We start from the raw sequence: 24,760 nt of genomic DNA on the forward strand, positions 1-24,760 counted from the left end.
TAAGTAGAAGTACATAACAAATGCAGTCCGAAGGATACAGCGGGTCAGCGGGTCTATGTCCGCACATTGGATGATATTGCACGGCATGTTTTGCCATGCATTTCCCAAAAGACTGTGTAGCTCAAGGGAACTACCACTTCCAAGTAAAACCAGACAATGAAATGGGAAAGGAGTAGGACAGGTCTCTAGATTCTGCCCGAACGAGGTGCAGATAAAGATAGGGTATCTGGGTAAAAAAAAAACCGTAGGGGTGAGATGTTTAGGGTACCAAATGAGAAACGAAAGTGCGTGGAAAGTCACCACATGGGATTAAGTTCACTTTTTAGGGCAACACTGGCCTCCTTCGGCACAGTTGTTGTCACACTCCAGAAGGCATGCTTGAGGGTCGCCCTCCCGAACACTAGCAGCACGACTGGGAATGTGGTCCTCGGTGTGAGAGGATGATCCTTGTCCATTGTCTTCGACATCACTTTCCGGCGCGAACTCAGGTTGGATAGTCGAAGAGTGAATACCGTAAGCATGGAGACAGCGTCTGACCTGTCTCGCCAGACGCATGTACCTCTCCGAGCCTTCACCCTTGATCTCGGTGTCCACTTGGAGATGAATCGAAGCCACGACCTTGGTGTCGCTGAGTTGCCAAACGTGCAGGTGGTGTGATCCAATGACACCAGGAAGGCGCTCAATGTCTTCTTTGATGTGATCAATGCTCATGCCGGGGGGCACGGCTTGAAGAAGGATACGCGAGGCGGCCTTACACAACGGAATGGCAGATGCAAGAATGATCACTGTGATAATGAGAGAAATGACCGGGTCGGCGTAAAAGCGCCACTTGTAGTCCGTCAACCAGATGATAAGCGCGGAAACGATCACACCGATGTTTCCGAGGGCGTCTCCCATAACATGGAGGAAGACACCACGCATGTTGAGGTCGTGGTTGTGACCCTTCTTTTGGCCCTTTGGCTTAGGCTGGGCATGGTTGTGGGATTTGTGGACATCTTCATCGGGGTGATGGTGGATCTTGGTAGGAGCTCCTTCCTCGTCGGTGTAGTTGGTTGTGCGATCGCGGTGACTCAAAAGACCTGAACGCTCAGATGGCTGCTCATCCTCGTCATTTCCATTGTCCGAATCCGACGATTGTTCATTCCGGTATTGACTAGCCGCGATAATCCCTTGTCTCAGTCTCTCGGGGAGCACGGGAATATCATCGGCGCTCACGAATCCACGTCCTGTCGAAGTGCTGTAGCTCCTTGGCCCGCGGGTCTGGAGGTCGCGCCGTTTTCGGGATGGGTCAGTGGGAGATTGGGTAAGGGCATTTTGAGGCAAGCTTGCGGCTCTGTCCAAAACCTTAGGCGCCGCCAAGCTCTCACTGTGTTCGGCGATGGGTGTGTGATCGTGATCATGATCACCAGCCTCGATGTCATGGTCATGGTCGTGCTCATCGTGCTCGCCACCGTTGCCGTGATCGTGGCCGCCAGGTCCGTGGGAGTGGTCGTGGAACAGTGCCAATCCAACAATATTGGAGGCTAGACCGAAGCAGCCAACAATGCAAACAAAGCGCGGGTTTTGCACTTCCTGGGGCTCGAACAATCGCTGGGTCGCCTCTAAGAAAATCGACATGCACAGGGCGACTAGGAACACGCCATTGACCAAGGCACCAAGTGTCTCCGCTCGTTGCCACTGTATAGAGAAACCAATTGTCAGATCGTCATCGTCTTCGGGCTAGTATTGACATCAACTTACGCCATAGGTGTAGGTGTTGGAGCTCGTCTCCCGGTTCGCAACCTTCACGGCCCATAATCCGACACATAGGGATAAGACATCATTCAACTATTCGGGTTAGATTCAGCCAAAGAGCAAGATTGTAGATGGTGGCGTACCATGTGGAAGGAGTCGGCGACAAGGGCAAGAGAGTGCACGGCATAACCTAGGAAAACACAGTCAGAAGCCGGTCGCATACGGTCAAATTGCCAAAAACTAACCAGTGATCAATTCAAGCAAGAAAAATGCCGTATCAATGACCAGCAGGATCAAGATCCTGTTCGTTTTGGACAGGCCCATGGTAGCGTGAGGTTTGTGGAGCGCTCAATCAGAGCTCCACGGGATAAAAAGTGTAGGTTTATAACTGCAGGGCACAGTGAATATTTAAATAAAAGGAAAGGAAAGAGGGAACGACAGAGAATTATAGAGAGGAGGGGTTGACGCGATGAAAAATACGTAAAAGCGCCGGGGATGAATCGAGGCCGTAAACGGCCAGGGCGGAAACACCTCCGGCCTCCGGTCTGGTCCGTGGTGGCGAGACTCTTTCAACTTTGCACTTTTATTAGTCGGTCAATTTCGCATCAACATGTCTCAGAAGAAGCGATGCTTTGATTGAGAGTCTTTCGCTTATTTCGCATATTCACAGCTTGACCCCAAAGAGCCCCGGGGTCCACCTCCCGTTTACCTGATCGGCGGGGGACTCTCTCATTGGACCGGAGCCTCATTATTTTCATTGTTGTGGCTTCCCATCTAATCCTGAGTCAAGCTCTTCTATCCTCTACCTGGTGACTAGCTACATGTATACACCGTTGCCTTACAGACAGTGGATCTATGTCCTTTGAGCTCTGTGAACGGACCCATTGGAATAGCTGCATTAGGATATCGGTATGGTAGCACCACACTGGAAGTTATAAAAGCAACTGGCTCATGTGGGACTGATCACTGCAGCTGCATTGCACACGTTATGGGTATGCTTTGATTCCTCTTCTTTCAGCCTATTTACGGAGTATACGGCTAGGTACGCAGTTCCTAATGTACTTATCTGTACTCCTTACTCACTGCTAAGCTTTTAGGAAACTCTCACATCGGGAGCTCGCATAATTTCAAAGCCCTAACTCATGGTTTCCACTATTGCCTAGAACTTTCAGCGCTCTTCTATCGGTGGACACGTCCGGTACAGCGTTTGTTTTTTTCTTTTTTTTTGCAATATGAAACTTAGATTAGTGGGGGCCCATGAAGCAGATTTTCAAGACTACGTAGTACATATTCACACGTCAGGTATAATTTTTAAGTGGCAGGATAGACTGTGTTTGGTTCACGCTATATCTACAGACTTATCATGCTAGGAGATAGTATCACAGGAGCAAAGGAGCAGTAGAGTAGAAGCACAAATGTATACTGACATGTGATGGCGCTTATCTTCCTAGTGTTTATTACCTCTGTCGCCAAACTAGTCATAGAAGCTACTCGACGCTATTAGCAAACTATGTGGAAACCAGCTTCATTACATGAATTAGAACGCCAATCATAACAGTATTCTATATAGAAAATCAAACTACTTGTAAGTTGCTCCTGCTCTGTACTTTGTACTCAGTACACATTCCACTTTCAATACGACGCTGGTCCATCTGTGTAGCTTGTCTAGGAGAAAGCTCCGCGCCAATTGGTGCACTATGTTAGGCCAATGGGATTGTAAAGCAATAATAAATGGCATCGGGTGGTTTGTATATTGGGTTAGTCCGTAACGGATACTTAATCTGCGGGATGATAGGATATATAATCGCTGCTAGTTATTGTCACGTCAGAGCATATGTATAAAATGGTGAAATTGATGTCAGCTAGGGAAAAATAAACAGCCTATATTTATGCTAGAGTAGTTTTGTATATTCAAAAGTAAAGATAGTCCAATTGCAACAATAAATGTTCCTAATGAGCCCTAATGAGATTGAATGTCAACATTGAAAGTGGGTCTGTCGGTCCTATCTAGCTATCCGCGATCGAGCCTACTCGGCATAAGTCCCACAACAGTAGGCCGGCTGGCCCAATGGCAAGGCGCTTGACTTCGAATCAAGAGATTGCAGGTTCGACCCCTGCGTCGGTCACTTCTTTTTTGTCTTTTTGGCCCTGAGTGGTGGATGGTTGTGTATAGTTTTTGTGGAGGCGGTGATATAAGCGGTAAGGATATAGCGATAAGAGACAAAGGACCGATAACTAGGCATTATACGCAGGTCAAATGATATCAAAATGTACTCTGCACTACATATATCAATGGGAAAGGAGCTGTTCTCTAAGGACCATTATAATGGATATTTTATCAGCTCAAGCGGCAAGTAAGCCTGCGATAGTGGAGTATGATTTTTAGTTCGACGATAAACCAGGAGAAGTTAGGCAGTTAATTTACATGAGCCACATGAATAGAGCTAGCTATGCAAGCTGTAGATCGGAGTGGGAATAAAGTTCTTGGTCCCTGACATTGACACCATATGCAGGTTTTAGATGGTGATCGGCATTCAAAGCCCTACGCATGGCTGGGGCAGTGCTTACAATTGGACCATTCTCGACGCTATTTAAAGACTTCATTGCGAGAATACGAAACATATGACAGAAATGTTTTTTTATTTACAATACAACCAGATCTATCTAATAACACACAAACTCTCACTTATCTAAAACTTAATAAGCTTCTTGCGAAGTGACGCAATTCTGTTGGTTGCATTAGAGAATGCACGCTTGTCCAACGAACCATCCTTCAAAGCAGCAGCCAGAGCATCGTAAATAGCCTCTCCCTGAGTGACATTCCTCCCACTGGCAAGCAAGAGATCCATACCAGCCTGAGCAGCCAACAATCCACGGGGACCCTGGTCGCCAAATGCCACCAGCGATCCCGCCTCAATAGCATCGGTGATAGTGACACCCTTGAAGCCAAGTCTACCGCGCAGCTCATTCTGGATAATGGCCTTGCTCAGTCCGGAGGGGTAATTGGCGTCCAAAGCAGGGTAGATAGCCCACGAGGCCATGACCATGTCGACACCGGCCGCGATCGCCTTCGTATACGGGGCCATATCCACCGAGCGGAGCTCCTCCTTGGTGAAGTCAATGGTGACGGGCTCCACATCGGTATTCTCGGTCGTGCTTGCTCCACCCAGGCCGGGGAAGTGCTTGACGGTTGCGACAACACCGTCACCCTGCTGGGCGTGGATGAATGCAGATCCGCATGTCCCAACGACGCTGGATGAGTTGCTGAAGGAGCGCTGGTAGTTATCGGCGAAGTCCCCGGCCACGCGGAACACATCCAGGACGGGGGCCAGGTTGGCGTTGTTATGGAATTCCTTGAGGGTGGTCGCGGCATCAATGCCCATCTGCGTCGCGGCCGCTTTGTAATCGGCGGCTTCACCGACTACTTTGGCACTCGACACTGGCCCGCCGGACAACCGACGCACCTCTCCGCCTTCCTGGTCCGTCATGACGAGCAAAGGACTGCCGGAATAGTACGGGCTTTGTTTGTAGGTCTGCTGGAGATTGTCAATTGTGGTGGTGAGGTTATCGCTGACATTCTCGCCGAAGAGGATGATACCGCCGACTTTGCCTTCCTTGATCAGCTCGAGGAGCTGGGCGGAGGGCTCAAGGCCGGGGTAAGAGTAGATGACATGGGATCCAATTTGCGCTTGGAGATCCGTCGGGGAAGCAGCCAAAGCTGAAGGCGCAAGGGCAAGGAAGAAAGGAAGAAGAGATTGTGTGAACTTCATTTTGATTGTAGGCTGGTTAAACTGTCAAACCGGGTATCCCTTCATTGTCTATATATCATGTCTCGCTGTTTATGAACACATTGGGAACTCCGATTTTGTCCTATGATTGCCATGATAGTCCGAACTGTCCCTGAATCTGTTGGGAAATTGCGAGGGGTGTTACATTGATTAGATTGATCAGCGTGGACTATTACCACAAGGGGAAACCCCGCATATGAAGGTTACTATCTGGGAGCCGAGATGGCCACGTTTTGGCGTTTTGGCATGATTGCAACGGTCCTCGGCACCTAAGGAATTTATATTGCTTTTTATGTAACCTGGTTCATCAAAGATAGTTTTGGGACTAGGAGAGATATATTTATTGGGGAAAGGAGGCCAAACTGCAATCCTAACCGAGGGTTCGTTGCCTGAGGTATCCACTCTAACGGATAGGCGTGATAAGGTTCCCTAGTTTGCGATTTTGTGAAGAACATGCTGCGTACCTGATTGTAACCATAGATTGAATTATGGAGTAAGTCAAATTAATCTCTCGGCCGAAATTGAAAACAATGGAATTTGTCATAGGTGGTGGGCAGTAGCATTTAAGTAGCGACTATTTCCATCTCAAAGCACAATTCTCAAATGCGGTTTCTTTACGGTTTTGAATAAGAGTTCCCTAGGCGTGCCAAGAATCTAACTGCACGTGGGAAATCTTATTTCCATAAATAAGCACTTTTCCCCTGGGGGCTTCGAAGGTTATCAAGGACTGGTACGGGTACGAATAGCCGCCATACATCTCGGAATTAGGTATATGGCACTTGCCACTGACTAAATATGTTTGATACCCACGATCACTACCGAATTTGAGATAAGCGAAGGACATAAAACAATATTCGGGATACATATCACAATAGCAAGCGCCTTGAGGTCCCCATCACTGACAACCGGGCCCAAGTTGTCTTGGAAGAAAGTTATATTAATTTAATGTTTTGTAAGTAGGTTTCAGCAGATCGAAGTCAATATTGGATGCTTGGATTGGTTTGACAGAGGATGAAAGATATTCACTGTTGATGGAGTTGGATGGAACAGTCGAGTGAGTGGGGTCCAAGGTGGACTGACGAGGACTGTGATTGAAAGTGCCTATTGACCTGACAGAAGGAGGGGCAAGAAGACTCAAGTCCTGAGAGTGTCCTTGTACAATGGAATCCAAGAAGCGACCCAATTTCGTAACCTAACAGACAAAACTAGACCACAGTGTATCCTTTATCAAGAATATGATCAGCCCCGATAACAGAATAGTGACCTAAATAGCCCTGACGTGTGGACATAACGAAGGAACCCCCAAAACTCTATCGTTCTTACCCCAGATAGCCGAGCCGCATACTCCATCGCCGATCTCGCAGGCATAGTCCGTCAGTGACCAAGATAGAGCCAATGGCAACGAATCCAGACCTGTTTAGGCTCATGCAGATCGTCCGAGGGTAGTCGTGACCCTGACATAGAGCCATAGTATGAACTGTTAAGGACCAGTCTTCGCCTATCCTGTCTCGCCCGCCCGAATAAAGTCACCGAGTGTGTGGTCAACCATGTACTGCGTATCGTCAATAACAGCCGGAGTAACTTGCTTTAGATGCTGAGCCGATCGGATGGGTCTCTCCATTTCTGACTCAAAGAGGTAAAAGCAGTTGCATCCTGTGATCAACTTGGGAACTGCCGGCAGAACTTCGACATTTTCTGGTTCTGTTTCCAACACGATGATAAAATCTCCCCAGGATTAGACTTCCGTGATAGGTGTCAAGTCGAAAATCAAACCCACTGCTGGTTCATCGTCCCAAATGTTAATTTCTATCAATTCGTGAACGACTGAAGTGGTATATAGGGATCATAGGCTCTGTCGTGGGGATCGTCCGTCAAGTAGCAGGGTACATGTGCACTTTGTCGAGACCATGGCTTCGGCGGCAGTTTATGAAAACGATAAATTAATACTCGCTTGTTGCACTCAATTGCCCGTGCTTTTGGAAATAGTTCGAGAAGAATTTGGTAGCTGCAGGTTCAAAGAATTTCTTGGGATATTCCCGAAGATCAAACGTCGCCATTACCATCTGCCGAGCGGGTCGGGTCGTAAGGGAAGTTGGATTTCGAAACCATCTTGTGGGGGACTTGTGTCAGGAAGGCCTCTCTCGCCTTGGGAGGGGTGATCCTTGGACTGTGGCTGCCCTGCATAATTGAGGGTGGATCTCCCGCCCATTGCTCCTGGTTAGTGAGGTGGGGGAAGGTGATCAAGTCCTTCGGTGGATTCTGGTGATGGTATCATCTTTCATCTCTTGTTTAGAAGCTATGGGGTAGCTAACTAGTTCAGCTGACCACATGGTGATCACATAACTACCGGATGGTGACATTAAATCACGTGCTTCTTCTTTATCTTAGACTCGGAACATTATTCACACTGCATATGATATATCACTTTCGGAACTACAGTGTACATATAGTGCAGAATCAGTTTTTTCCATGGCGTGAAACAAAAACGTGGTACGTAGCTCGGAGCAACATTGGAGGCCACATGGCAGCTGCCGGGTAATATCTCAATGGCTCAGTTTCTTTGAAATTCTAGGATCTTTGGCTGCTAGCTACTATTCTCTAAACCCAGTTGGATTATATGTCGTAATGAACCAATTCTACACGAAGCTCAAGCTGTAAGGCCCCTGAGATGCTCAACGTGGCCGATTATCAGCCCCACTCACCACTTCCCAAAGAGGAAGCTCAAAGTAGAAGTCTTGGCGCGGAGATTAAGCACTCTAACCGACAAATCATCTTGCTTCCCTCGTGCTAAAAATTCTAGTGGTATTCTAGAAATGGGTAACATTGATCAGATATGTTGTACGCGATTCTGCCAAGCAGCTGAACCCTTACCACAACTATCAAAATTCCAAGTACCAAAGTGCCTAAAGAGGTATTTCTGTAGTAATAGTCTCCAAAGAGGGGTTCTCGTATAGCTATAGCGCGAGGAACCTTTATAGGCTGTTCGAAGACCCTTCGTGCTATAGCACTACGATAACGTCAATTTTAGAAGTTGAATTAGGACTATATTAACAATTTTTACCGGATATCGAGGTAAGAAACAAAGATTGGCCGTTATGCAAATAACCCCCTAACGAATGGTAGAATTACCACTAAGAATTTCCATTACGGCGTTGTACCCCACACCCCAATGACCTCGGGTTGGGTTGCTTGGCAAGAGTCGCGTAGACTATTTACTGGGTCTATTAGTCTGCACGGAGTACCTGGAGGGCGTCATTGCTTAAAAATTTCACCACTTGGAGACTTGGAGGGCGTCATTGCTTAGAAATGGCCATTGATTCACCACCTGGGCATGGGCTATAAAGACTTTGCAACACCACGCATACAATGCTGCACTGCCTTATAATTCAACACCAAGAAAAGACATCCGCATCTGATAAAGAATCATGGGCGCGCCAGAACTTTCTAGCCCGACTGATGAGGCTATACAGCATGATCCGGAGCAGGCCAGGATAAATCAAGAGAACGTCGATTTGGAAAGATTGGGAAGAGAGCGCCCAAAATGCTTTGGTGGCGCTTGGTCCGAAATCTCTTTTTGTCTCTCGATTTTTATGTCCCAAATTCTTGCAGTCAGTCACGACGATGCTCCTGGACAATGAGGAAAAATTCTGACATTTACCAGGAATACTACATCTCAGGCTCAAATGTCCTCCTTCCAACGCTCGTCAGAGAGCTGGATCTCCCTAAAGCTTCGGCGGTATGGCCGTCTACCGCACTGTCGCTGGTCGTGACCTCGACGCTCCTTATATTTGGCAGACTAACCGACATGTTCGGCGGATATATCATCTACAGCGGGGGAGCTATCTGGCTCACGATATCCTCTATCCTATGTGGTGTCTCCCAAACATGGCTGATGTTGATTATCTGTCGAGCGTTGCAGGGCTTTGCTCTGGCCGCCTTTCTTCCATCGGGAATGATGATCCTCGGCAGCACGTACAGACCTGGACCCAGAAAAAACATCGTTTTTAGTATCTATGGCGCATGTGCGGCGCTGGGCTTCTTTGTGGGGATTTTCTTCTCCGGACTCACTGGTGAATATCTCACGTGGAGATGGTACTTCTTCTTCGGAGCAATTCTCTCCGCCATCACATCAGCTCTGTCACTCTTCTCCATTCCGCGCGATTATTCCGAGATGAGGAAATTGGGCATCCAGATGGATTGGGCTGGTGCGTGTCTTTCCATCCCGGCGGCTGTGTTCATTGTTTTTGCCATTGCGGACAGTTCATATGCGCCGCAAGGGTGGAGAACGCCATATATCCCTCTGTTCCTCGCTCTTGGACTTATTTTCCTCGGAATGATGGTCTATGTGGAGGGATGGGTGGTGAAGAACCCTTTGCTCCCCGGTGATATTTTTCGAGTTAAGTATATGCTGCCTCTGGTCGTCGCTCTGCTATTTCTTTATGGCACATTGGGAATATTCCTACTCTATGCCGTTCTGTAGTAAGTTATATCCTAATATCGTTCAGACTGGGCTTTTCTGACAACAGCTATAGCATGTCTGATATAATGGGTGCTTCGCCAATGCAAATCGTGGCATGGGCTGCGCCTATGGGAATTGGTGGCCTCATCCTCTCAGTTGGAGGAGGAATGATCTTCCACAAAGTCCCAGGAACGATATTGATGCTGATATCATGTCTCGGCTACGTGGGTTCTGGATTGTTTTTTGCCGTTATTCCTCTTGGCGGAAATTACTGGGCTTTCGTTTTCCCGTCGATGATATGCGGCACAGTCGGCATTGATATCAGCTTCAACATCGCCAATGTATTTATCACGACAAACCTTCCAAAATCAAGGCAAGGCTTAGCTGGTGCATTGATCAACTGCACTCTGCACATGGGGATCGCTGTGCTGCTTGGTTTCGCTGACATTGTTCAGACCCAGACGTCTGACCTGGGTTCTCGGCGCAGCTACAAGGCTGTCTTTTGGTATCAAACCGGACTAGCGATACTGGGTCTTCTTATCGTCGCCTTTTTCGTGCGAATTCGAGAGGCTAAGAGTGAGTTTACGCTTGATGAAAGAGAAGCAATGGCAGCAGAGGGAAATGAAAGAGCTGGCGAGGTCGGGGATGTTTGATACCCTATGCATTTGTATTTTTTAAAAATAATATTAGCCCTCTATAGAACAAGACAAGACCCTCGTCTGTGAAAATTTCAAAACTTCAATATCGAGCACAGTCGACATCGCCATTCTATTTATATAGCAGTGTATGGGATCTCCGATTGGTTAACCGAACTACAATCACATGTTCCTGAAAGCTCACGTGACATAACTCTGTAGCCTTGGCGTGCATGGTGCATGGCCCTGGCAGCAATCCGTGGTGACACTTGATGATCTTTGAGACCTCTAGTCTCCGTGCTCTACTCGCCATTCCCGGAGCCTAGAAATATAGATCACAATGCGCCCTTTTGATTCCGGATGACGAGTGAGATTCATGACAATGTCAGTCACAACAATTCCACTTGAACCTTTCATATCGACCGCACGTGCGGAAACGAGTCACGCCGACGCAGTCATGCGAGACCTCCAATCCGACCGAATAAAACCGGAGAAGAAAGAGAACGTGGGATTGATGGTCGGCAATAGTATAGCTGCGTCGGCCATGGATTTCACTGGGACATCATCGTTTAGGGAAAAAAAACGTTCGTCCGGCCTTAATTTCCTGACTGCAGAACACCCGCTTTTCCCACCCATGCCCTCGTATGGGCCACCATCCGCATTGCGCAGGGTCCAATACTATGCGTTCATCGTTGCTTCATTCTTTCTGTCGATATGCTTCTTGACGGTCATATTCATCGGGGCCCTGATCCACACAGCCGGAGTCGCAATTTCGGAAGCTCGTCTGCGATTGAGCGGCCATAACCCGGAGACCATGAGGTCGTTCTATACAGAGGAACAGGCGCGCAGGAAGGCACGGGCAAACGTCGATAGGAGATGGGCTCTGCGCCAACAGAAGAGGGACATGGACGAGGAACAGGGACCCGAAGAATGCCAAGAATGCCCGTCGTTGGAAGGAGGCAAGGACCCTCTGGTTGGCGATGTCGCATACTATGCCCGCCGAGTTGGTCTTGATGTGGAGACATTTCGTGTGCAGACAGAGGATGGTTTCATCATCACTCTGTGGCATGTGTACAATCCCCGGGAGTATGAGGCATTATCACCAGAAGAGCGGCGTGAGCGTGGTCCCGATGTTTTCACCAAGCCAAGATTGTCGAGCACATCTCGTCCACAATCTAACCGTCGGTATCCTGTTCTCCTGATACATGGATTGCTGCAGAACGCTGGCGCATTCTGTACCAATGACGAGGATAGTCTGGCATTTTACCTCTGCAAGTCCGGGTACGATGTTTGGTTAGGGAATAACCGCTGTGGATCGCACCCAGAGCACACCACTTTGTCGACCGACGACCCGCGTATGTGGTCATGGGACATTCGGCATCTCGGGACACTGGATCTCGCAGCACTCACGTCGCGTGTGCTCTACGAGACTGGGTTCGAGAAGCTAGGTCTAGTGTGCCACTCCCAAGGAACCACGCAGACCTTCGTTGCTCTAGCCAAGGAGCATCGTCCTGAGCTGGGTGAATACATCTCGGTTTTCTGCGCGCTTGCACCCGCTGCATATGCAGGCCCGCTTGTAAGCAGACCGTATTTCCGATTCATGAGTCTTCTCTCTCCGGCGATGTTCCGAATTGTCTTCGGAATTCACTCTTTCATTCCTTCCATGATGACCGCTCGGCGCCTGCTCCCGCCTAGGATATATGGAACCCTAGCATACTGGGTGTTCTCCTTTTTGTTTGACTGGTCAGACACGCGCTGGGAGCGTGATCTTCGCCATCGAATGTTCCAATTCGCTCCTGTGTATGTTAGCGCCGAGATGATGCGCTGGTGGCTGGGAAGCGACAGCTTTGCGAAACATAAATGCATTTTGTCCACAGATAACGAACTCCTTCAGGAGCCAAACGTGAACCCGCATACGCGAGATGCTGTTTCTGAGCATGGTGATGATCCCAGAGACGCATGTTTGGGCCCGGCCTCAAGCCCCTGGTATGGCCCGAGGACACCCCCGTTTGCTTTCTGGATCGGAGGCTCTGATGCTCTTGTTGATGGTCGCCGGCTTCTGAATCGCTTTCAAAGTGGCTGCGAGCCTCATGTGAGTCTCGTTCATTCAAAGATCATTGAAGAATATGAACATCTCGATGTCCTTTGGGCGATGGATGCGATCGATCAGGTTGGCAGGGAGGTCAACAAGGTCATTTGGACAACCATGCCTGATGACGCACGTCAGATATGTCGCACTCCGCGTGGTTTAACCCTAGACATGGTAGACAGAGGTTAGCTTATATTTGTTTAGGCATTCATATATTCTACTTCATAAAGAGGGCTTTCAGCTCAACAACACTTCTTGTTTATTCCTATGGGACACTATTACTGGGAAAACATATTTTACAGAGAAGGACTTTCTTAGTATGAATGCGAATATGAAGAATGCGCTTATTGCGTTCATTTATTCCTTTTTGAGGCCTGATTCAACTTGGCAGACCCAGGTCTTCAGGCACCGTTCAAAGATCACCTCGATCGGGTCGCAATTCAAGATATCAGGCGCATCCTGGAGAGCACGGCGCAGATTCGCCCGCCCGTATTCAGCCATGTTCTCATAGACCTCCCACCGAGTCTTATCACCCAAGACGGCCTCCTTCAACATTGGGGTAAGCGGATGCAGGGGGTCGTCCGGGCGGCGAGACAGCGATTTGACCCAATCGGTGTAGGAGACCCCACGCAGCGGATACCGCGAAATCCGTTTGAGGATCTCGAAACTAGTGTTAATGTCGATCGCGTTTGTCAGATCGGGCTGAATGAGATTATAGGCATGGCCGAAGTTGTTGTGCGAGGTGGAAATGTGGAGTATGGCGTTGACGATGAAGTCTACAGGAATGAACTCCTTGCGCTGGTTAGGCAGAATAGGGAATAATCCCAGAGATATACAGCTAGTGAACAGACGAGAAACAAAATCGTCCGGGTTGCAGAGGCCTGATTTGCTGTGACCGAGAACGAAGCCCGGCCGATAGATGGACACAGGGAAGCCGTTGTCGATGGCACTCCAAACGATCATTTCAGCCACATACTGACTCTGGGAATAGCCGGTATCATACTGCATAGCGGCCAAATGTGGTGCCGGGCGCTCGTCCTCCGGCAACATAGTGGCCCCAGTCACATAGCCCGTCGGCCCGTACGCGGCGATACTGGAGGAATAGTGCATGGCCTTGAGACGCTGATGCTTGGCGAATTCTAGCATGAACAGTGTCCCTATGACGTTTACCTGGCGGTGACTTGAATACGGAGCCACGTAACTGACCTTGGCTCCCAGGTGGAAGACAACACTCGCCCAGGATGCCCAGTGGTCGTATTGGGTCGTGTCAAGCCCGAGTTTAGCAAGAGAGAAATCACCAGGGACTGCAATGACCTTTCGGAGGTCCAGAAACAGCCCGTACTTTCCCCCCGTCTCCTGAATACGGCGCAGGGCAGTTGTCTCGTCCTGCGCCCGCACCAGGCACGCAACTTGCACAACCTCTGGCCGCTTCACCAGAGCGTCTAACAGAAATATTCCGATGAACCCGGTAGCTCCCGTAAGGAAGACCCGGCCCTCATCGGGGCTCTGCCAATGGGGTATTGTAGTGTCTTGTGGCCTCAGGAACTGGCCCAGCTGGGCATCTTGCAGCCATATTTCCTGCTCGGACTGGGCCGACAGATCGTCCCCATTCAATTGCAGCCGCGTCACCAGTTGGACTAACTGCTCGAATGTCGAGTTCTCATACAACATGCGAGCCTGCATCGAAACCCCGAGCGCTTGGTTGATGCGGGTGATCATCATGACAGCCACGATGGAACTGCCTCCAAGGGCTACAAAATCGGCGGTGGGTACCAGATGCTCCGCCGGTAAGCTGCAGACATCTAGCCAAATGCGCTCCACCTGGACAGCTACATCATCCGAATCAATCTCGAGGGCTGCGGCAAAATCCCGCGAGCGCTCAATCTGCTCGTACCACTGGCGCTCCAGTGCTCTGCGATCCGCCTTGCCGGTCGAGCTCAAGGGCAGGTCGCTGATTAGTTGGATGCGCGGCACCATCAGATGAGGAAATTGGCTGATGTAGGCTCGGAGGATCGCTCCTTCTGTGGACTCATGTGTGGTAGGAATGCAGAAAGCCAGCAGAAACTGGCCTCTTTCGACTTCATCCGGGGTGATCTTGATTACTACTGCCGCACTAACCAGCCGGGTCTCTAGTAGGCTCGCCTCGAGGGCCTCGAGCTCGACCCGTTGGCCGCGGATCTTGACTTGATTGTCTTTTCGACCGAGGTAGAAGTGCACTCCATTCTCATCAGTCCGCATAAGGTCTCCTGTCCTGTACACATGGCCAATACCTCGAGTGGTCTGACTCTTGAGTTGAGGCATTGTCACGAAGGACTGGGCAGTCTTCTCGGGGTTGCCAATGTAGCCACGAGCTACACCAGGCCCGCCTACCAGCAGTTCGCCCACTTCTCCCGGCTGAGCCAAATGTCCCTTCTCATTAACTAGGAAGGTCTCCAAGTTTCCGATCGGCTTACCGACCGGAATTTCGCCACGCAGAGCTTCGTTCTGACTAATAACATGCCAAAGAGTGTAGATGCTGCATTCCGTGGGACCGTAGCCGTTAATGATGCGTCTTGGGGCCCCGTTATCGAAGATTAACCGTATTATATCGCAATTAATCGCCTCTCCGCCGGTAAGAAGTGTATCTAGTGTGGAAAAGGCATCCGAACAGGCGAATGCAGTGACTGTGAGGAGAGAAGTGGTGAGCTGTAGCACATTGAGCTTCTCAGTCTTCACGAAGGCTCGCAGAGCCATCGGGTCAAGCACCGTCTCTGCCGGGATGACCACCACGGTGGCTCCACGGAGGAGAGTGGTCCAAATCTCGACCAGAGCGCTGTCAAAATGGACGCTCGCGCCATGGCCAACCCGTTGACCGTGACGAACGAAATCGCTCGAATCAAAGCTGAGATTGATCAGCCCTTCCGCCATTGAGTCCACGGCCTTGGGCTTGCCTGTCGTGCCCGAGGTATGCAGTATGTGAGAAGAAGTCCAAGCACTGCGAAAGACGGGATGGAAGCTATCCACAGCCATCAGAGGGACCTTGCTATGATCGACTAGGGTGTGGCGAAAAGTTGGCAATCGGTGCTGGTGCGTTGCATTGGTGAGGACCAGGGCCGATTTCAGGTTCTCGAGCATGCTGGCCAAATGACTGTCGGGAAGTTTCTCATCGAGAGGAACACAAACTCGACCGGCATATATGACGGCAACTTGACCCAGGACGTGATTGAGCCCCCGAGGGATGATAATGCCTACCGGCGATGTATCTCCTGGATTGCCCGCCTGAATCTGGATTGCCAGTGCGAGGGCCTTTTGATGTAACTCGGCATAGGAGAGCCGATCCGTGGAATCCTGGATGGCGGTTACCGCTCCATTTTTGCGGATTTGTTGCTGCAAGAGACCAGCCAGACCCATACCCTCCGGGCTAGTCCTGCCACCACAATGTTGGATAGGAAAGACTGGCGTGGTATATTCGGATACGCTACTTCCATGAGCCAGAGCTCCGGGTCGAATAATGTCAATGCTTTTATCGTACATGGTGATAAGTGTAGCTGTGAAAAAGGATGTGGTATGAAGTAGAGATATTTGTTATAGGTATGTCCTATGAGGATATGGACAATAGCAGTATATTGATAGCTCCTGTAATGCTCCATCATGCCTCTCCTATTTATACTTGCTCAGACCACTACTTCTGGAATGTCGTGCTTTATTTTTATACGGAACTGTAATTCCTAGAGACGTATGAGGCTTTTACTTCGGACTGACAGAGTGACATCTGTCTTATCCAATTGAAGCTCCGACAAGAACCGGATTTTATATCCCTATTGCATTCTATACGCCCGGGCCAGGACTTCGCATACGCGGGCTATGCTTTGGACTGTTGTGCTACCTACACACTGCTGATCTCCCCAAACCCCATCTGCATCTCCAAATATGACGTCGTAATTTTGCCTCTTGTCTATATCAATAATCAATAATGGCTGTCTCTTCTCGACCCTGTGATGCGTAGAGGGTGGCGCTTCGAGACCACCAGCACGGATCCTCAGGGATGATAGACAAGCTCCAATAAGTCCAAGCCTATCATGCTGAAGCATCAACGTGGCTGAGCATCCCGGAGATAACCCTGGGAGGGTCCGCAGCAGTAGCAGTGACATGAGTTCGATCCCAGAGTCGCACGAATCCCAGGGGCAAGTATTATCCACGAAGTATGATCCTAATCAGGCCGACCTGATGACTAGACCTAGATCTCAATATCTCTGTACATGCAGACTTGGACATGCCTCCTGGCACAGTACGCTTAGTGGAAGAAGCCGGCATCCAGGTTCCGGCCGGAGGAGGTCCCGACGAAGAAAATGAGAAATGCCTGCACAGATCCCATTTAGGAAGGGCTGATGGTAAAACTCCGAGTTCGGAGTGGTTGTAAGTTTGGGGGTCCCCTCGCGAAACTTCGAGCTCGAAACAATCAATGACTTTCCTTGGCCGATCACTTGCATATGATCCGGGAGATCATGGCCCCGGACGTCTCTAGGATTGCGCGATCTGACATCTTCATCCAGTAGAATCACAGATTGCGAGATTTTGATATTGGCTTCCTCCCGTATACTCACTGTATTTCTTCCGATCCCAAGCGGCGACTGATCGTCTCCCTGGGCGAGGGCTGCGGGATTTCCAAGGCTGTAGACCCGTGGGAACAAGTACTTTTGTAAAATCCATGACCAATCAAGAATTTTTGGTCCTTGAGCTGATGTCCCCTGAGCCATTTTTTCCCTTTCGGAACATTTTGCCTGTGTTCAGCTGCATTGCATTATGGTAATGGGGCACGCATGACAGATCAATATGACATCAAATATAGTTGCTTCAGGCTCGGTTCGATAAGCATTGAAACCAATATTAAAGGACGATTGATTGCTAAGCGGTTTGTATGAAAGGTTGAGATACTTTCTTAGGGGTGCTGGGATCTGAGACCTTGTAGAGGGCACAGGAAATTTGACGTACTGGGCTCAGTCTCTCGTTTGGTTTTTTGTTGAGTCAAGTTTGTGACCGCCCTTACCCTTGCCCTAATACCTATTTTGGTCAGGTACAGGTACATGTCAGGTGATGTATACTTGCATGAGGCTTTCCTGTTACCAAGGATCGGGCGATGAAGTATCCGTTCTTCAATTGCTATCCTTGCGGATGGCAGCAAAAGCTATCAATCTTTCTCTACTGACATTGAGAGGTGAGATCAGCCCAGCGCAACTGTCCCGTCGAAAGCTGAAGGACTTCAGTCCAAGTCAATCTAAGCTCAGCCAGGCCCACTAACCCCGCAATCCCCCGGATTTGGGTGGGACCGGGCCAAATCCTCCGGACTCCACAACATTCCACTTCCATCGGATTATCATAACACATATATGCACATGGCAATAATGAAAGCAGATATAAGGCTATAGATACTATATTCCCATTTAGTATCATATCTATGTTGCATTCCAGGGGAACCCGCCTATAGCAGGATGATCATCTCACCCGAACAGCCCCCTATTTGTCTGTGTGTCACAATATACACAGCTGTGAGTAGTTGAGGGTACACAGGTACTTACATTGCCCTGGTATACATGTATCCGTAGTACTTTTGGTCAAGCCGTGATGCCAAACCTGACCAATCCCATATAGTCAAGGCCAATCAAGACCGCTTCGACACAACAGGGCTAATGTGGTGGAGAGGGCTAATGCGGCCCCATTATGATCGACTGGGACTTCCCACTATCAATTGCTAGAGTGTTTTCAGTATTCCTATGTGTCGAGTCTCTTCAATATTCACAGATATGTAATTCGAGGTAGATATCATGACCATGACATCCACTTAAACCACAGGGAGACAAATGTATCCTGAAACATTTGACGACTCCAAGGTTATGTGACGCATCGCGACCATTGGCTTGCCACCGTACAGGGATGTCCTAGATGTCACTTTTCACTCAGTCCTAAGTCCTGATTGACTCCCAACCCCGCATTCAGTCAGATGATGACAGTGTATATAATCTCTTTCATGTCGCTCGCACTGCTTGTGTACTTTCTCTTCTTCTCAAGAAACTCTCCACTCCATCACACTTACAGCAACAACTTGACCTTTCCATCAACACTCTATCCTACACACTACATCCAAGATGTCGGCAGCCATGGGTCCTATTATGCAGCAGCTGCAGGCTCTCCCTGCCCGCTCGAGGCAGGGTCTGAATAACCTACGCCAGCGTATCTTCCAGCAGGGTATGTTCTTACCCCTTGTCTTCCGACCGTCTCATTAACCTTACTCCTGATATTCGGATACTAACACTGTTCAAAGGAGAGAGACAACCCAGAGAAGCCAACCTCCTGCGCACCTCCCTCAATGTTCACCGTCCCGTTTGGATCACTGCTGGCGGCGGTCTGTACACCAGCATGGCAGCGGTCTATCTCACGATGCGATATCTGAAGCGTGTTGCTAGGTAGATGGACCAGTCCAGTTATCTGCCTGTTCGAGTCACTTATACTCGACTGCATGATTCTACAACTCCCACACATGTTTTCCACTACTCCTCACATACATACCCCTTTTATTCCTCACCCCCATGTATCTATTGACAACCACCGTGTCTGCTCATTAGATGGGGGGATTCTTCAGGTCCCAGGTTGGGCTATTCTTTCTTTTATTCGGTCGGCCGTTGGTATCCTCGTCACAGGATGGCAAGATAGACCTGGCATTTCTGTTTCAAGGGCTACTTTACCCTAAATCAATACTATTACGATGAACATATTATAAGTAAACTAGGCCTGCCTAGCCCCAGCCACGGAGCGATACGCGCCTTTGAATTATGAGTGTGTAAATCGAGCGAAATCCATATATTTTTCTAGCAAGATACACACATCGAAAGTCGCTATATGAATACCCAAAAGTAAACCTCCCCCTAAAATCCGAGGTTCTGTGCCAGTACAAGTAAGCAAGTCAAAGTATGTCGCAAAACCCGAGAAGTGACAGATCCACTCGGCTGAAGAATCCCCAGCTTTTGAGATGCTCCACTTCACCATCAAAGGAACCAGGAGTGCGCTCGGCCCATCGCTTCCACCATACACGAATGAGACCTCAGGCAGACACTTTGTAAATAGCCTACTGGCCTATCATACCTCCTCTCTTACTCAGAGCATCCTCACTTCGCTGGGATGAGCTCATTGCGGATGGGTGCATGCGTTATTTTTTGCCTAGGGGCTTGGCGACCCCGCGTTTGTGTGAATTGGGTGGGTTGACAGGGCAAAATGAGTGTATGCTCATATTTTCAGGTAGAGCGGATGGCTATCTGCAAGTATAAATCCATTTTTGGGAAGGTTATGTGATAAAGAGCTTCGCGAAAGGATTGTCTGGAGCGTTGTGTTTCTGGTCTTCTTGAACTTGATGTTGTTTCTTCCGTTGGAAAAAGGGTGAGACACGATTGGATCACTTATTCTCTAAGTAAAATTAGTCATCCGAGCACTGGGTCTCATCAAATGGCTCCTAATCGTTCCTAGTCCACGTAGATGTGTATCACTTGCTTGATCTGCTGAGAGAACATGAACATGTCATTCTCTGACTCTAAGTGCTCTGGGGAGAAGCAACCATGATTTGAATCAAATATATTTCTTTTCATATGTCTCAAAGATCAAGCATGTATATACACCCCCGCCGGAGTCCCGCCGGAATTGCCAAGCTTTCTTTCAACCTCTAGTGGGAACCTTAAATGTCGGACTAATGTACTGTCTTCCTTTATCCAAAATGCAAACTCAACATTATGCACACCTCCTTAAGAGCTATGCGGTATGTCTTCGCGGAGGTTCTGCTCAAAGCACTCGTCCCCTGCAGTCCTGTCTTCAGGTACGTTCTTCCCGGTCCGGTGTCGAATGAATTTAAAATGTCTCCGCGCAGGTGTACCGAGGCAATATGATGGAATTTACGGCGTCTTCTATCATATCTATGCTAACACAAGCACATACGACCATAGGGTGTGGAAAACAGGGCTTCCCGTCCGCTCAGCCGTACTTAAGCCACACGCCGGTGAGTTAGTAGTTGGGTGGGTGACCACCAGCGAATCCTCACTGTTGTATGTTTTTGTTTTTGTTTGCTCAGTATAGCAATAGCATGTTTATCTTAGCCCCGTTGTGGACCAGAAGGCAGGTGGGCTCAGTCGTGGACCGCCATTAATAACTTTTTGGAAATGAAGCTTAACGAGACATGAGAGCACTTGATGTATCTATCTGACACTATGACCATCTAAGGGCAGAGGTCACCTGACCTAACGTTGACGATGAGATATAAGCCGTCTTACCATCCCACCCACGGTAGTCTATAGTTCTCAGCTATTATATGTTCCCCTCCAGTGCCGTATCAAATACATACGACCATAGGGTGTGGAAAATAGGGCTTCCCGTCCGCTCAGCCGTACTCAAGCCACACGCCGGTGAGTTAGTAGTTGGGTGGGTGACCACCAGCGAATCCTCACTGTTGTATGTTTTTGTCTTTTTGCTTATCATCTATTGTAATAATGGGTAGATGTTGGGGTTTTACTGGATTGGCTATGTATCCATTTTGGCAAGTAAAGTTGCAGGTGGAGGGAAGGTTCTTTTTGGGTATACATCCCAGGGATATCAGGAAAAGGAATCGATATGTGTAAATTAAATAATTAAATGAAAATAGAAAATAGAGGGCCTTGAGAAAATAAGATTGAAGGGGGTTCCTTTCTTATCAGTCTTTCCTTGCAACGGCAGCGGCAACAACCAATGGGGTGGCCTCTAGCTGGAGCAACTCGATCAGCTTTCTGTCCATGTCATATCTTTCAGAGATCGGTGGCAATATATCTTTTTGTGTTGACGCTGAGTTCGGGGAGTTAGGGTCTGACTGCCGAGAGGATCCCGAGGATCGGAACCACATTCCGGGCTCCTCCAATTCGGAGATTCTAGTGGGGATAGCCCTAGGCTGCCCGAGACCGCGGAGTTAGGGAGAAATGCTATACTGTGCTTCCTTGCGTCCTATGACAAGTTGGCTCGAGTTTATAAATGTAGAGAACGCCAATGCCGCAGAGTGACAGATTATGGTAATGTATTTGCAAGTATGTGAGAGGTAGGAAATCCAATTGTTCTGATGCCATTGGTAACATAGCAAAAGAGCACATCTTCGTATGTAAATCCGTTCATGTAACTAAGTGACCTTCATGATTGGTAGCTGAGGGTAACCGTACCCGGGAAGACCAATCCCCCAGCCGAGCCCCTCGGCTTTCTAATTGAGAGCATTGAGGATCTCTACAACAGTACAGCGATCACTTACTATCTGTTTATCAGTGCGGAGATCATAGTATCAATGTCGTCTTCTGGGGCACCAACAGCCAAAAGACAAAGGGTGAATTTGGCCTGTAGGTCATGTCGACAAAGGAAGTCACGGGTGAGTATTCCGCTAATCCTACACTCGCTCAACTTCTTCCGCATATATTACATTCTACATGCCAATAAAAATTGGGATCAAATCATGAACTAACCATTTCCCCCCCGCAAAGTGTAGTGGCGACCGGCCCTGTATCTTATGCCAAGAGCTAGGTTTCGAGTGTGTTTTTCCCGAAGGTGGTACACCAAACAACTTGACTGTCGGGAAAAGGTATCTATCTGTTTGTTGTATTGTTCTTTGCAAATTTTTTTTTATATTCAATACATTCCCGGTAGTGTAAACTCCAAAAGATCCTAACAGCGTCTGCAGCTATATCTTACAGCTCGAAACCCGACTTGAAGTCATCGAAAAGTCCCTCCAACAATTACAAAAAACTCAAACACCCAGCATACAACCTCCTAGAGATTGTCATATCCCCATGAGCGACACGTGTGTGACTGACAATTTACACCCTACACAAAGACTGCAGTCTGACGCCGACACACTTGAACCTTCCGGTCAGACTTCGGCTGAGTTTGGGGATATTGACAATTCCCAAAATTCGATAGATGGAATGGGCGCGATCAAATTCACAGATGAAAAAGATTGTGGGTTCTTTGGTATGCGCCTCGCTACATCACAATTCGAGTGTGAAACTGAAATCTTCAGGGCCTTCGTCTAATATCTCTTTTTTGCAATACATTTCCCAAGCGGTGGCAACAGTAAATTCTCAGGGCAGATCCATCTTTGCTACATCTCCATTAGAACAAAGGCGACGGGGCATAGTGAATGTTTCTAAGCCTGTGTTTTGTCCTGCCGGTTCTACTGACTTGGAATTAACCACCTTTATTCCAGGACGAGTGGACATGTATGCATTGCCATCGGAGGAACGCACTTGGGATTTGATCCAGCAATTTTTCCAGAAAACGGGGCAGCTTCTGCCATTCATCCACGAAAGCTCATTCTGTGAGACATATCGTCAGATGAAGAGAGAAAATTCCAAAGGAGTTCGCAGGACCTGGCTCGGCTTGCTCAACATCATACTCGCTATCTCAACGAGTTTGTCGGCGAAGGATAATATCCCGGCGGAAATCCGCATACAACAATCCGACATCTACTACCAAAGGGCCAATAGCCTTTGCGACAGAGAATCTAGACGCAATGCAAGCCTGGAGATGGGTACGTGGAAATCCCACAATCGCAAGTTTAACAGCCAACGTGGATGTTCTAACATTTAGCCATAAAGTGCAATACCTGCTTATTCTAGGCCAGTATCTCCAAGGAACTCAGAAATCTGTTCAAGCATGGACGACACATGGTTTGGCCATCTCTGTTGCGTACCAGCTCGGGTTGCACTCGCCACATGCAAACCAAGGATTCTCTTCTTTGGAGTGTGAGATTCGCAAACGAACTTGGTTTGGTTGTATACTTCTTGATCGGTGAGAAACTACTCTATAGTAATGGTGGATGTAAATTAACCGCGAGCTTCTTAGTTCCCTTAGTATGACTTTTGGACGTCCTTGCACTATTCCGGAGTCATACGTCAAATTGAAAATGCCTTCTGCTGACATGCAGATACTGACTTCGACCATCGAGGCGAGAAATTCCTCTCAGTTGGACGGTCTTTTCTTCACAGCCGCCATGTAGGCCACGTCACCCTTTCTATCGGTGTTGTGTTTACTGATGTTCGAGAAGACAGTTATACAGCATTATGTTCAGCGTCTTGGATTCTTGTTATGGCCAGAACCTTGGGTTTGAGGCTCCTTTCAACGCTGCCGAGTCAACCTCGTGTCTCCTGAAATGCCAACTTCAGTTGAACAGCTGGCGTCTTCAATTGCTGCCATCATTAGGATTCCAAGTTTGGGACGGTCCGATGGAAGCGGATGACGTGGAGAAGATGGGGGAAGACTCTATACTGAAACACCGATTCAACATCGTTCTCTCTATGCGCTACAACAACCTCAAAATACTGCTTCATCGTCGCCGTCTAGAAAGTTTTATGGAAACCTCCCCAGCTGCTGAACCTATAACAAGTCAGGACATGAAACTACTTGGCCAGATGGATCTCGGCAGTGTTGAAAGCTGCATTTAGTCCGCCATATCGATCATTTCTACAGTACATAGAATCTTGACCTCCAACGCCTGGCGGCGCGAGCTTCTGGGCGCATGGAACTATTCCCTCTATTACAGTAAGTCACCATCTTGCCTCTGACTTAGGTTGCCCTCTTTGGCACAAGTCTCATTCTCACACGGTTTTCATGGGGATTTGTAGCATTTAATGCGGCACTGGTCATTTTTGGGTCACTTATTGTGGCTCTCAAAAAGCGCGAATATGATATGACACCATGGAATGTTGTTGGCCATTCTCGACCTTATACCGATCGAGCGATTGATGCGCTCCGCCGACTTGATTCTGGCAACCGCGTTGTCGGAAGTTGTGTGGAATACCTTTCCCATCTTTCGTTGGTCCTTAGTGCTCTGGGTAAGTTGAAACTCTGCATACCTAGCTACGCACTCACTCTTGCCCTGACAACCTGACTTATTTTTCTTTTTTTTTTTTTTTTTTTTTTTTTTTTTTTTTTTATTTGTTTTTTTTGTATTTTTTTTTTGTTTGGGTTGGAGAAAAAAAAGTCTCCCCGGTTGCCCACCCAGATAATGGGCGATTTGGGTTTACTACCC

At 48.4% G+C, this 24,760-nt stretch overlaps 7 protein-coding genes across 7 annotated transcripts; 4 read left to right on the forward strand and 3 right to left on the reverse strand.

Annotated features, from left to right (window-relative positions):
* Positions 1-315: 315 nt before the first annotated feature.
* On the reverse strand, positions 316-2,058 carry LCP9604111_7961 (cation diffusion facilitator family transporter; the record flags this gene model as incomplete). The annotated part of the gene is made up of 4 exons (XM_039076051.1): positions 316-1,677; positions 1,741-1,827; positions 1,878-1,924; positions 1,980-2,058. 4 exons carry the CDS (start codon positions 2,056-2,058, stop codon positions 316-318), a joined length of 1,575 nt encoding a protein of 524 aa, XP_038926140.1.
* A 2,366-nt stretch (positions 2,059-4,424) lies between these two features.
* On the reverse strand, positions 4,425-5,504 carry LCP9604111_7962 (putative glycosyl hydrolase; the record flags this gene model as incomplete). The annotated part of the gene is made up of 1 exon (XM_039076052.1): positions 4,425-5,504. The coding sequence occupies one exon, from the start codon at positions 5,502-5,504 to the stop codon at positions 4,425-4,427; it is 1,080 nt and encodes a 359-aa protein (XP_038926141.1).
* A 3,443-nt stretch (positions 5,505-8,947) lies between these two features.
* Positions 8,948-10,634, forward strand: LCP9604111_7963 (putative MFS multidrug transporter; the record flags this gene model as incomplete). The annotated part of the gene is made up of 3 exons (XM_039076053.1): positions 8,948-9,130; positions 9,184-10,001; positions 10,055-10,634. The coding sequence occupies 3 exons, from the start codon at positions 8,948-8,950 to the stop codon at positions 10,632-10,634; spliced, it is 1,581 nt and encodes a 526-aa protein (XP_038926142.1).
* Positions 10,635-11,073: 439 nt separating this feature from the next.
* Positions 11,074-12,894, forward strand: LCP9604111_7964 (putative ab-hydrolase associated lipase; the record flags this gene model as incomplete). The annotated part of the gene is made up of 1 exon (XM_039076054.1): positions 11,074-12,894. One exon carries the CDS (start codon positions 11,074-11,076, stop codon positions 12,892-12,894), a length of 1,821 nt encoding a protein of 606 aa, XP_038926143.1.
* Positions 12,895-13,062: 168 nt separating this feature from the next.
* On the reverse strand, positions 13,063-16,218 carry LCP9604111_7965 (non-ribosomal peptide synthetase; the record flags this gene model as incomplete). The annotated part of the gene is made up of 1 exon (XM_039076055.1): positions 13,063-16,218. One exon carries the CDS (start codon positions 16,216-16,218, stop codon positions 13,063-13,065), a length of 3,156 nt encoding a protein of 1,051 aa, XP_038926144.1.
* Positions 16,219-18,827: 2,609 nt separating this feature from the next.
* LCP9604111_7966 (uncharacterized protein) lies at positions 18,828-19,149 on the forward strand (the record flags this gene model as incomplete). The annotated part of the gene is made up of 2 exons (XM_039076056.1): positions 18,828-18,927; positions 19,004-19,149. The coding sequence occupies 2 exons, from the start codon at positions 18,828-18,830 to the stop codon at positions 19,147-19,149; spliced, it is 246 nt and encodes an 81-aa protein (XP_038926145.1).
* Positions 19,150-22,520: 3,371 nt separating this feature from the next.
* Positions 22,521-24,173, forward strand: LCP9604111_7967 (putative C6 transcription factor; the record flags this gene model as incomplete). Its single annotated transcript, XM_039076057.1, has 5 exons — positions 22,521-22,701; positions 22,751-23,260; positions 23,328-23,520; positions 23,575-23,724; positions 23,777-24,173. 5 exons carry the CDS (start codon positions 22,521-22,523, stop codon positions 24,171-24,173), a joined length of 1,431 nt encoding a protein of 476 aa, XP_038926146.1.
* Between the last annotated feature and the right edge of the window lie 587 nt (positions 24,174-24,760).

The sequence above is a fragment of the Penicillium roqueforti genome (genome assembly GCF_015533775.1).
Source record: "Penicillium roqueforti strain LCP96 04111 chromosome Unknown scaffold_27, whole genome shotgun sequence".
NCBI lineage: Eukaryota > Fungi > Ascomycota > Eurotiomycetes > Eurotiales > Aspergillaceae > Penicillium > Penicillium roqueforti.